This window comes from Bombyx mori, chromosome 5 (genome assembly GCF_030269925.1).
Source record: "Bombyx mori chromosome 5, ASM3026992v2".
NCBI lineage: Eukaryota > Metazoa > Arthropoda > Insecta > Lepidoptera > Bombycidae > Bombyx > Bombyx mori.
In genome coordinates, this window is record NC_085111.1 from 4,829,489 (window position 1) to 4,841,854 (window position 12,366).

General features: G+C 40.6%; 1 protein-coding gene across 1 annotated transcript in view; it reads left to right on the forward strand.

The window, feature by feature from the left end:
- Positions 1–12,309, forward strand: part of LOC101740301 (prolyl endopeptidase) — a 45,216-nt gene extending 32,907 nt beyond the window's left edge. Inside the window, exons 8-16 of the mRNA XM_038011349.2 lie at positions 4,414–4,533; positions 4,715–4,795; positions 5,862–6,047; positions 7,068–7,181; positions 8,948–9,096; positions 9,934–10,146; positions 10,848–10,987; positions 11,537–11,727; positions 12,082–12,309. Coding sequence (XP_037867277.1) covers positions 4,414–4,533; positions 4,715–4,795; positions 5,862–6,047; positions 7,068–7,181; positions 8,948–9,096; positions 9,934–10,146; positions 10,848–10,987; positions 11,537–11,727; positions 12,082–12,147 — 1,260 coding nt within the window. The 3' untranslated portion in view covers positions 12,148–12,309. The remainder of the gene's footprint in view (positions 1–4,413; positions 4,534–4,714; positions 4,796–5,861; positions 6,048–7,067; positions 7,182–8,947; positions 9,097–9,933; positions 10,147–10,847; positions 10,988–11,536; positions 11,728–12,081) is intronic.
- The last annotated feature ends 57 nt before the right edge of the window (positions 12,310–12,366 follow it).

Consider the following 12,366-nt stretch of genomic DNA (forward strand, 5'->3'; position numbering starts at 1 on the left):
ATTACAAGAAAGTCAAATGGCAGCATTCGAACGCCTACTCGACCGAGTTTTTGAGCATAAAACTCAACTCGAATCATCAGCAACACCGACGTCGGAGCCGACATCGCCGCCTTCCTCGACGCCCGCTCACCATTCTGGGAACTTCGCGTCATGCACGGCGCGGTTCAGCGGAGCGCCCGGCGACTCACTCGACGGTTTCCTTGACGCGGTCGAATCATACAAAGATTGTGCTGACGTAGGACACGCCATCGCGTTACGAGGACTCTCGATGTTACTAACCGGAAATGCAGCCGTGTGGTGGCAAGGCGTTAAAGCTAGCATCACTTCCTGGGACGACGCTTTATCATCGTTACGAAGCGCTTTCGGTGATTGCAGACCGCCCCATCGAGTCTACTTAGAGCTCTTCAAAATGTCGCAAGGACAAAGAGAGAAGACGGAGATCTTCGTTGCCAGAGCACGAGCCCTGCTAGCTCGACTCCCACCTGGTGACCTTAGTGAGAAAGTTCAAATTGATATGCTTTACGGCCTTCTACACCGTCGTGTTCGTAAAAGATTAAGAAGAGACGAAATAACTTCATACGACACGTTATTAAAGAAAACGCGCCATATCGAGGATTCCATCTACGAGACCAGTCCGCCTGAATTTATTCATCATCCTCAGCGAGCGACGCCACGTTCATCGGGTAGTACCGTAGGCGAAGTTCCCGCCGGTGCTTCGACTTCGGCGCGGATGACGCCGCGGAAAATATTCAACTCGGGCGCCGCTGGCGGCCCGCCACGCGACGACAGCGCTGCGCCGAGCACCGTTCGAGTCCCCGCGCCTCGCTACACGAACACTGATAATGTATCATCTACGTCGATTGTTAAAAGACTGTTCTGTGTTTATTGCAAAAAGTACGGACATATTCGTGATGAGTGTTTAAAATTAGCGTCAAAAACGAAATTCGACAACGAAAATACGCTAGCTGTATCCTCGTGTTACGGGTGTGGTACCAAAGGTGTTACTCGGTCTCAGTGTACAAAGTGTAACGCAAGTTATTACGCCGTCGACGCTGCACGGACCCGATCAGTCACATCCGATTTACCTATTGGTAAAGTAAATACACAGCTGTCAAGTTCAGTGAACTCTATTCATCGCGACAGCTCGTTGCATACAGCTTGCACTTCAAACACCGTAAAGTCGTCCATTTATATTAATAATCGTAAACAATGTTTTGTTGATAATGAAAATAATTATTATCCTACCGATTTTAAGGCGATTCTTCCTCCGCGCTTTTTCGGTACTGATAACAAGGTTAGACTTCAAAATTATTCTAGACTTAATCATAATATAAACAATAATATTAGTTCTAGGAATAGGCCCCTGATGCGTTACTCGAGTGGTACCGAACCAAAACATAGTTATTCCGAGGTGCCAAGTGGCCGCGATAGGGTGACCATGATGAACGGAAATAGGGTGACCACGGAAAACGTCGGACATTTTTCGACAATTAATTCTAATGTGAAAAGTGTTGCCCAGAGTAACTCTACTGAGCACCAGGTTAGGTTAAGACCAATTTTAAGTGTTCAAATGTTAGGTATACGAGGTAATGCTTTGTTGGATACGGGAGCTAAGAGTAGCGTTGCCGGAGCGTTGCTTTATGAATTGCTGTTAAAGCATAACCATCCGTGTGAGGAAACCACGCGTCGGGTGAGGCTTGCAGACGGTTCCGCGCGCACCCGCCGAGTTTTGCTCACTACTCTAGAAGTAAGGATAAGTCCCGAAAGGTCAGTAACCCTTGAATTTACTGTTTTTCCAGATGCTCAAAATAATGAAACTTTGCTTGGCATGGATTTTTTGGTGGCGGCAGGTATTGTGCTTGACTTTGCTTCATCCACTTGGCATTTTTCGGGAAAACGGGTTACCTATCCAATTGAATATGAGTGCCCTAAGCCATGCATGTTTGCTTCTACTGCTGACTTCCTGCGTGATGATAAGGGTTCTATGCTTGGCTCCGATGAACGGCAGCAGCTATCACATTTATTGCAGGAGAATGGAGACATCTTTAGGGTGGGGGGAGCCCCAACCCTTTACGCCGAGCACCACATTGATACCGGTGATCATCCGCCTATATCGGTACCGCCGTATAGGCTCACTCCTGTGCTTCAACAGCGAGGAGAGGTTCTCGCAATCGATTTGTTCGGGCCACTGCCAGAAGGAGAGCAGGGGGAGCGATGGGTACTCCTGGTAGAGGATGTAGCTACAAGATGGGTAGAACTCTACGCACTTGTTGATGCCACCGCCGTGGCTTGCTCCCGAGTCCTACTGGAAGAGTATTTCCTTCGTTATGGCTTGCTTATGCGTCTAGGGGTGTAACACGTAAGTTCATGCTACGACGGGATGGCCCGTATCGCGTAGTAAAGATAGTTAGTCCTACAACGTACTTCATAGCAGACTTGTCAAACAATGTCGCGGATTTAAATCCGCGGTGTGATACTCACTCTCCGTCAAATTCAAGTACGGATCCAATTATGCCAAAGAGGCAGAGAGGAAGGCCGCGTCTTCAGACTAACAGTCCCAAGTTGGACTCGGGACGCGTTCCCAACTTGGAGGGGGAGTATGTAACGCAGCGTTCCGTTTCGCGGGGCAACAGCAGCCAAAGAGAATGTGACTCAGGTCCGTGCCGCGACGACCCACCCCGCGCTACCCGCGCCCGCGCATCTGTTGCATCATTCGCACCCCCAATTAGTGCGCGCCAGACTTTGAAGCGGAATACACGCGTCCCCGGTCGATACCGGAACTGACAACCCGAGAGTCTCATGCCAGTCGGGCACCTAACATTAAAACACTAATTAATTGAGCGTTTCATTAGCTTTTAAGCTGAGTGACTATTTATAATTTATTTTTATTAAGTAATAAATGAGCAAAAAATAATACTTAACAAAAAGATGAAATCCGAACAAAAACAGTTTCACTGTAAAAAATTGCGCCAAGTCCACGTTTATAAAACTCATCTCAATAACATTTGCACTTTACAAAAAAAAGACTTCAATAGCTTTCATTCTCTACAAAAATATGTGAAATACAAAAAAATACCAAGAAACCGTCATAAAGATGAAAAAATTAAAAAAAAATTGTTGAAAATTTAAAAATAAAAAAATAAAAATTTTATCGTGCTTGGCGCGCGTCATTGAGTACCCCAAAATTTTTCGGAAGAATTTCAACCCGAGAAAAAAACCATTTTGCTTTAATATACAGTGAAAGCTGAAAAAGTTACCCAGGTTGTCTTTTTCGCTCTTGTTAGCGTTTTATGAGAAATTGAGACAGAACTACGGTAATTTTCAACAGCTCTCACTATATACCTATGGGCTATTATATGCCAAATCGACCACTTTTGCGTCCGACCCCTTTAGATTCAGCTGAAACTTTATTATTCTTTTCTACCCTTTGAAAAACATCTTTGAGAATTTTTTCAAATGTTTTGAAGCCAACGTATACATACGTATCGACTCGTAAGTAGTTTGTATTTCTATAAGCGAACACGAGAGGGTGTTTAGTTCAAATCATAAAAGATGAGTGGGAAATGAAAAAAATTCAAATAACATACGTATGAGATGTCGATTTTACTTAACTTTGTAAAACTTATTATGAAATAATAATTCATTAATTACATTTATGCATTTCATAGGTTGACCTACTTATAAATTTCTAAACATTGAAAGGATGTTCATTTATCCTGAAAATTTTGGGGTACTCAATGACGCGCGCCAAGTACGATAAAATTTTTATTTTTTTATTTTTAAATTTTCAACAATTTTTTTTTAATTTTTTCATCTTTATGACGGTTTCTTGGTATTTTTTTGTATTTCACATATTTTTGTAGAGAATGAAAGCTATTGAAGTCTTTTTTTTGTAAAGTGCAAATGTTATTGAGATGAGTTTTATAAACGTGGACTTGGCGCAATTTTTTACAGTGAAACTGTTTTTGTTCGGATCGCTATTTCAGCTACCCGAGAACCAGTAGGTGAGCTCACGGCCGGAAATCTGAGAGTTTGCTAACAACAGCCCTAGTAAGAGCAGAGCTTCAATGAGTCTACCACCGGATCGGAATCGCGACCCACTGTGAGAAGATCTGGCGATAAACTCAGTGGGCTGTATCTGTGTGTCTAGATTACACGTTGAACTCTTTGGAGTTCGACTAGAACGGTGACAAACCTAACCATGAACACGGTCGATCAACCAAAACAAATTTAAAGTCCTTGTGGAAATAAGCAATTAATAAGCAGTGTAGTTTCATGCATTTGAATAGTGACGTCAATACTCACTTTCATATATTCAAAAATTCAGTTTACCGAAATTGGAAAAGGAAATACCAATTTTTTTTTAAACTACTTTTTTACACTATTATAAATATTAATTTATTTATTTTTCAGTACGTCACGAATGAGGATTCTGTATGCATCATCCGCACGAACAAGAATGCTCCCAACTACAGGCTGATCATGATCGACCTCCAGAATCCCGCCAAGGAAAACTGGCGGACGTTAGTACCCGTAAGTTCGAAGGTTTACGACGATACGTCTTGAACGCATTCGTATTAAGGTGCGGCCAGATTCGAAACCTCAGTGTTTTTGGGTTTATAGTAATTTTTGAATGCGTGAAAATAAATGCTGCTCAATTATTTGGTTAAGGCAGCGTCGCACGTTGTTACACTAATACGCTTGTTGTCTGCAGGAACACCCGACGGACGTGCTGGATTGGGCGGCCGCCGTAGACCAAGATAAACTGGTCATACACTACATCAGGGACGTAAAGGTGACGTATTTCAAAATTTGAATTTCTCTGTCATGATAATCGAGCTTTGCTCGGTTTTTTTTTGATAACGCCATCTTGTTGTGTCTTTAAAGCGGTTAGTTGCCCTCAATTAAGAAAAATAGTATTATTATTCGCCAATAGATGTCGGGAAGAGCTGATTATTCAAAATACGAATAAAACATTTTCTGAAAATAAATCGTAGCTAGATCGATTTATCGCCCCCGTAATCCCCAGTATACTAAATTTTATGAAAATTGTTGGAACCGTTTCCGAGATTCAGATTATATATATACAAGAATTGCTCGTTTAAAGGTATAAGATGTCGAACATCTAACAACGCTTATAAACATTGCATATGACATTAGCACAGTTTATGTAACTACCAATCTAATGTCACTACTTCGACTGAATTACTGATAAATGCTAATTTTAAAAAAAATGTTGTACAATTATTAACATCCCATTTATACATCTTTATATGGGCACGCAAAAGGTTTGTTGATAAGACCGAAGTAGGTATAAGGTGTATTCGACACTTGCATATACTATTTAGCGACAATACATTAGAGAGAGAGAGAGAGAGAGAGAGTATTCTTTATTGTACATTATTAGAGATTCAATTTTATATTAATACCGTAATCGTATCGCTTACCCAATGAATCTATACTTACATTATGGAGGGTATACGTAACTTCCATAATAATGTCCTTCGAACTACCCACATAATGCTGTTTTTTTTTTTTCAATTACTTTTTTACAATTTTATTGTATTTATTACTTTAGTTAGCTGATTATTCAAGTGTCGACATATAACACTTTAGTCGTCGGTGACTACGAAAAGTGTAAATTATTTGAAACTTCGCTAATAAAAAACTCCCGAGATTGTACCGTAATAGTTTTGTAGCCTTGTGAGTCCCCACGGGCAGGTACCTACTGCCTTGACCGTTTTTGCCGAGAAGCAGTAATGCGTTTCGGTATATAAAGGGCGATCCAAAAAAAAAATTGTGTCTATGACTCGCGAGAATCTTTTTTTTTTTTAATATTCATATTGATTATTTAATTTCAGAGCGTACTTCAATTGCACGACTTGAAAACTGGCGAATTTATACAAACGTTTCCGTTGGACGTCGGCTCCGTGGTCGGCTTCACCGGCAAGAAGAATCAAACGGAAATATTCTATCACTTCATGTCGTTCCTCACGCCGGGAGTCATCTACCACGTGGACTTCAAACAGAAGCCGTATACTCCGAAGGTGCGTAATAAAACGTGTTTTATGAGTAAACTAGCCATACTCGCCCGCTTCGAATTTAAAATTAACATTATTATTTAATGTCATTATTATTAGGGAGTCCAACACTCATATAAATATTAGCCTATCCATTAAGTACATGTATTTTCTACATGGATACCAAGTTTCAAATCAATCGGATGCATGGTTCAGTAGTTATAAGGGAACATCCGTAAAAACCACTAGATTTATATATTAGTATAGATTGCGGTTGAGAGTAGACTAGAGATTTATTGTCAAAGTTCTACACAGACTGACAGTTGATGACAGATGGCGCTAGCTAATCATTTACATTCTGTTACAATATTGAGATCGTAACACATCGTGTAATAAAGATACAACCCGCAAAATTATGAGTTGCGTAATTACTGGTGGTAGGACCTTTTGTGAGTCCGCGCGGGTAGGTACCACCACCCTGCCTATTTCTGCCGTGAAGCAGTAATGCGTTTCGGGTTGGCAGCCGTTACTACAACTATACTGTGACCTTAATACTTATATCTCAAGATGGCTGGCGCCTTTACGTTGTAGATGTCTATGGGCTCCAGTAACCACTTAACACCAGGGGGCTGTGAGCTCGTCCACCCATCTAAGCAATAAATAAAAAATAAATAAACATTTTACTTACATTAAAATCAATTCGTTTTCTATAAAAATATATGTAATACTAGCGGACCCGACAGACGTCCCGTGAATGCATACACAAAAATTAATTCAAGTCGATCCAGTCGTTTAGTTGCAGTATCGATATAATAACATATATACCGACTGCAGCGCCATCTGCCGGGCTGATTTGTGAACCGAAACTATCCAGGGCGCCACCCAAACGCATACAAAGAAATTCATTCAAATCGGTCCAGCCGCTTAGGAGGAGTTCAGTGGCATAGACACGTACAGTAGAATTATATATATAAAAAATAATTTTATGAGAACACTATATCTATAGACATATGTGTGTATATATGTAATGTTATAATCTCGTCCCAGGTGTTCAGAGAAGTTACAGTCAAAGGATTCGACGCGTCGCAGTACGAGGCCAAACAGATATTCTACTCCAGTAAAGACGGCACCAAAGTACCCATGTTCATTATTTCGAAAAAGGTAAAAGAATATAAACTAGCAATTGATAATTTACTTGAAAAAAAATGGTCACGAAAAACTATGGAATAGTTAAATATTTAAATGTTTTTATCGTTATTTTCTTTTTTTTTTTTTTTTTTTTATTGCCCTTGTAGGCAGACGAGCATACGGCCCACCTGATGGTGAGTGGTTACCGTCGCCCATGGACTTCTGCAATGCCAGGGGCAGAGCCAAGCCGCTGCCTACCGCTTAATACTCTCCACAAGCCTCGTTTGAAGAAGGACATGTCATAGCGCTCGGGAAACACCGTGGAGGGGAGCTCATTCCATAGCCGGATGGTACGTGGCAAAAAAGACCTCTGGAAACGCACTGTGGATGACCGCAGTGGCTCCAGGTAGTATGGATGAACTCTACTCCGGTGGCGGGCGGTGTGATGGTAAAAACGAGATGCCTATATTTATTTCTATAATTTAATGTTTAATATGGTTATGATAACTATGGTAATGACACTTATCGGGTTATATGTGAGTAACAGACTAGTTCTCGGCCCGCCTTGTGTTAAATGTTTACCGAAACCTGTAGACGAACCGTGAAACATACTTGAAAGCAGAAATAAGGAGGACGGCACACGTGTCCCATATATGAGGCCGCAAAGGTGGCCTAATAAATATGAAGATCATGAGATTTCATTTTAATTTTACACTACTTCGTAGGCAAAAACAATACGCGCGAAAATAATGTTTACAAAGGCATCTGTTATCTATGGGTGAAACTAGGGATAGGCCAGTTTTGCATCAAAACTTGTTTTGGAGAGATGTGCTCCACACTAAACGCTTCATTTTTCCCCCTTTGCCTTTTCATGAGTTCTGTCTCATGCGAGGTTTGGACGTTGGTTGCTGAGCGACAGGAGGTTATAGTCGGTTCGACTCTGACATACTCCGCCCTCCATCCCCAGTAGAGGGCGGAAAGTCCGGCGATTTCCTCCTGATAAAAAAAGATGTTTTGAATAAATTGCAATATATAAATCCGAATATGAAAAATTGTGGGATTGGCCACTTTTGCGCTGACCGCCTCGTATCGTCCTCTCGCATTAAAACGATATAATCTCAAAACTTCTAATTTGAAAGCAGGGTGTTTTAAAGGTTTAACATGTGATATTTTTAATATTAATCATCTTTGCGACATTATTTTTTTATTTTTTACCAATTATAATATCTTATAAAATAAGAAAAAATTGTGTATTAATTTTGTTAATAGTAGTCAAAACATAGGTAAACTAAAAGAAAAACTGATACTAAAATACGCTCTTTTGACAGTATTTATGAGAAAAATACTGGTGATACCAAATGAGTCCGCATATCAACTCAATCTCGAATATTTTTGGAAATTGTATACTTTTAATGCGAGAAGACGATATGGGACTTTTTGGCGGGAACGCGAGGAGTGAAGTTGTGTGACTTGTTTTATTTTTTTCTATTTAGTGTTTCTTCTGGTTTAAATGTGTAATACAGTGGTTTATTAACTATTTAATATCTGCGAAAGTGCACAAATGTGGGAAAATGAAACAAAGCCGCTGGACGTAACATCTCGGGATCCTCCAAAAAGTCCACTGAAAATATCTCAGTAAATGACCATCATTTTACTAAGATTATATGTCATCCCATATCATCTCATTGACTTAAAGGTCTTAAAGGTTTTAGTGACCAGGTCATAAAATCCTGTTAAAAAAAAAGACGATGTGGTGTGAGTAGAGCTGCCCCCACTGAGCCACATCCCTATGCTTACAGGATCTGCCGCGCGACGGCTCGAACCCGGTCCTGCTGTACGGCTACGGCGGCTTCAACATCAACGTGCAGCCCGGCTTCAGCGTCACGCGGCTCGTCTTCATGCAGCACATGAACGGGATCGTCGCCATCCCCAACATCAGGGGCGGCGGGTGAGTTCCAACTACAGACTTATACTGGTGGTAGGACCTCTTGTGTTTCCGCACGGATAGGTACCACCGCCCAGACTATTTCTGCCGTGAAGCAGTAATGCGTTTTGGTTTAAAGGGTGAGACAGCTGTTGTAACTTTACTGAGATTTTAGAACTTATATCTCGAGGTGGGTGGCGCATTTACGTTGTAGATGCCTATGGGCTCCAGTAACCACTTAACACAAGGTGGGCTGTGAGCTCGTCCACCTATCTAAGCAATAAAAAAAACTTGAACTACAGGCTCGTGTCTTTGGCAATTTGTAAGCAGTCACTGTAACAGTATTTTTGCATTTTGCACCCTACATGAGATAAACTAAGGGATAAGCAGCTGCGGAGAAGTAATTAAAAAAAAAAACGAAGCACGAAATATCAAAGACTGCTTTTAGTTATAAATAAATGTACATGTAAATGAGTTTATTTTGTATATTTTATTATATAAGGTGATTTAGGGGCTAACAGTCGTAATAATATGGATATTTTCCACCCTTCCCACTCGTCCCCTTTAAATAAACGACCGTGATATTAAAATGCCAAAGTTTCATAAAAAAAAGTCCAGATAAACGGATTGTAGATACATAAATAAGTATTTTAATGTAATTTCAAAACAATATATTGATTCACTGGGTCTGGAGTGAAGTTGAAGAAGACGCTGGTATCCGATGTATAAAACAAATGAATATATCATGTAAAGAACACGTTCTACCCTTCAAATACATTACTGCTTCGCGGCAGAACTGAGCAAGCAATGTACAACAATAACAATAAGAACTAAATAGATAACAAGTTGTTTATGTAACAGGGAATACGGCGAGAGGTGGCACAACGCGGGGCGGCTGCTGAACAAGCAGAACGTGTTCGACGACTTCCAGGCGGCGGCCGAGTACATGGTGTCGGAGCGGTACACGCGCCCCGCCCTCCTCACCATCCAGGGGGGCTCCAACGGCGGCCTGCTCGTCGCCGCCTGCATCAACCAGCGCCCCGACCTCTACGGGGCCGCCGTCGTGCAGGTCGGGTGAGTCGCTGACAGTACCCGCTGTGAGACCTGATGCTGTGATTGCTTAGATAGGTGGAAGAACTCACAGCCCATAGACGTCTATACGAAACCTGCTGTGATTGCTTTTATTGCTGGTGTGAAGTGGTTACCGGAGCCCATAGACATCTACAACGTAAATGCGCCAACCATCTTGACTAATATCGTCTTTTCGCATTAAAAGTGTACAGTTTCCTAAAATATTTCAAAATTGAGTCAATATGCGGAATCATTTGGTATCATCAGTATTTTTCTCATAAATACTGTCAAAAGAGCGTAGTTTACTTCTAGTTTTTTTTTTAGTTTATCTATGTTTTGACTACTATTAACAAAATTAACACATAATTTTATCTTACTTTAAAAGACAGATAATGTAACTGGTAAAAAATAAAAGATTAAGTGTTACAAATTAAGTGTTAAAAATATCACATTTTAAACCTTTAAAACACTCCTGTAAAATTAGTAAGTTTTGAGTTTATACAATTTTAATGCGAGAAGACGATATAAGTTCTAAGGTCTCAGTATAGTTACAGCGGCTGCCCCACCCTTCAAACCGAAACGCATTACTGCGGCAGAAATAGGCGGAGTGGTGGTACCTACCCGCGCGGACTCACAAGAGGTCCTACCACCAGTAACACCACCACCAATCATACAGTACTAACGCATTCTTGTTGTGTCTGCAGAGTTCTTGACATGCTACGCTTCCAGAAGTTCACGATAGGACACGCCTGGGTGTCTGACTACGGAAGCTCTGACAATAAGACCCAGTTCGAGTACTTGCTGAAGTACTCGCCCTTACACAACATTCAGCCGCCGAGCGAGAGTGAGTTCATGTTGTTATTGCCTATGTTGAATGTGCATTTGTAAGTTGAGAGGTTGAAACCAGGTCATGCTATAAGTAAAACATTGTTTTAAAATGAAAGGTTAACTGGTTACCAGGTGGACATAACCAATGGAAGGACGTCACTCAGTTTGCGACAATCGAAGTCTCAATTTAGCTCTCTTCAAACCGATTCATTATCGATATTATATTTTTTGTGGGATTGATTTTGTTGCACGATGTTGTTCTTTCGTCATGGTGTTCATTCGTTAATATGTGTCAAGTACGAATTTCATTACAAAAAATGGTGCCTATCTGATTCCAACCTCAGACGAGTACGCTGGGCGTTTTATCCTTGAGGCGTATTTGTTTTTTGATACATTTTCAAGTAAATTTAGTTTTATAGACAAAAAACTAGTAAACTATTTGATGTGTTTATAATTATATTATATAACTTCTAAGAGTTTTTGTTGCACGCGTAACGTTCAAGGCAACTTCCCCTGTTGCAGCATTTTCCATCGTCTTGTACTGAAATAGAGTTGACATTGCTAGATCGGCCCGAATACCCGGCGACGCTGATACTGTCGGCGGACCACGACGACCGCGTGGTGCCGCTGCACTCGCTGAAGTTCGTGGCCGAACTGCAGCACGTGGCGGGGCGCTCGCCGGCGCAGCGCGCGCCGCTGCTCGCCAGGTTCGACACCAAGGCGGGGCACGGCGGCGGAAAACCCACCACTAAAATTGTACGTATTCTTTAATAGTTACTTTATATTATAATATCTATTATGTCTATTATATTATAAATATAGAAGAATAGATAATATAATACATATCGTCTTCTCGCATTAAAACTATAATCTCACAACTTACTAATTTTACAGGATTGTTTGAATAAATATTGCAACTATTAATCGAAATAAAAACCATCCTATCTTTCAAGTTGGATCAAACTGCACACGGTGTGCCAATTTAATTAAAAATCGGTTAAGTAGTTTAGGGAGTCCATCGCGGACAAACAACTTGACACGTGATTTATATATATTAGATGTGTAAATTGTGCTTTAAACTGTTTAAAGGGGACTTTATTTTTTTTTCAGATTGACGAACACACTGATATCCTATGTTTCATGACGCAAGCTTTGGGTCTGAAGTTTGTAAAATGATAAATGTTGCCATAGCAAAATTATTATCCATACGAATGCACATAGTATTATGTAAATATACCAGAAACACTGTGTCGTTGACTACCTCGAGGTCTACTGAGACATTGTGATTTTGTTAAGTAATGCTGCTGTTTTTATTAAATAAAACATTGTTTTTCTAAAGTGTAAATTTTATTCAACCTGCCTTAAATACACGTTTTAATAATAATTGTTGATTTA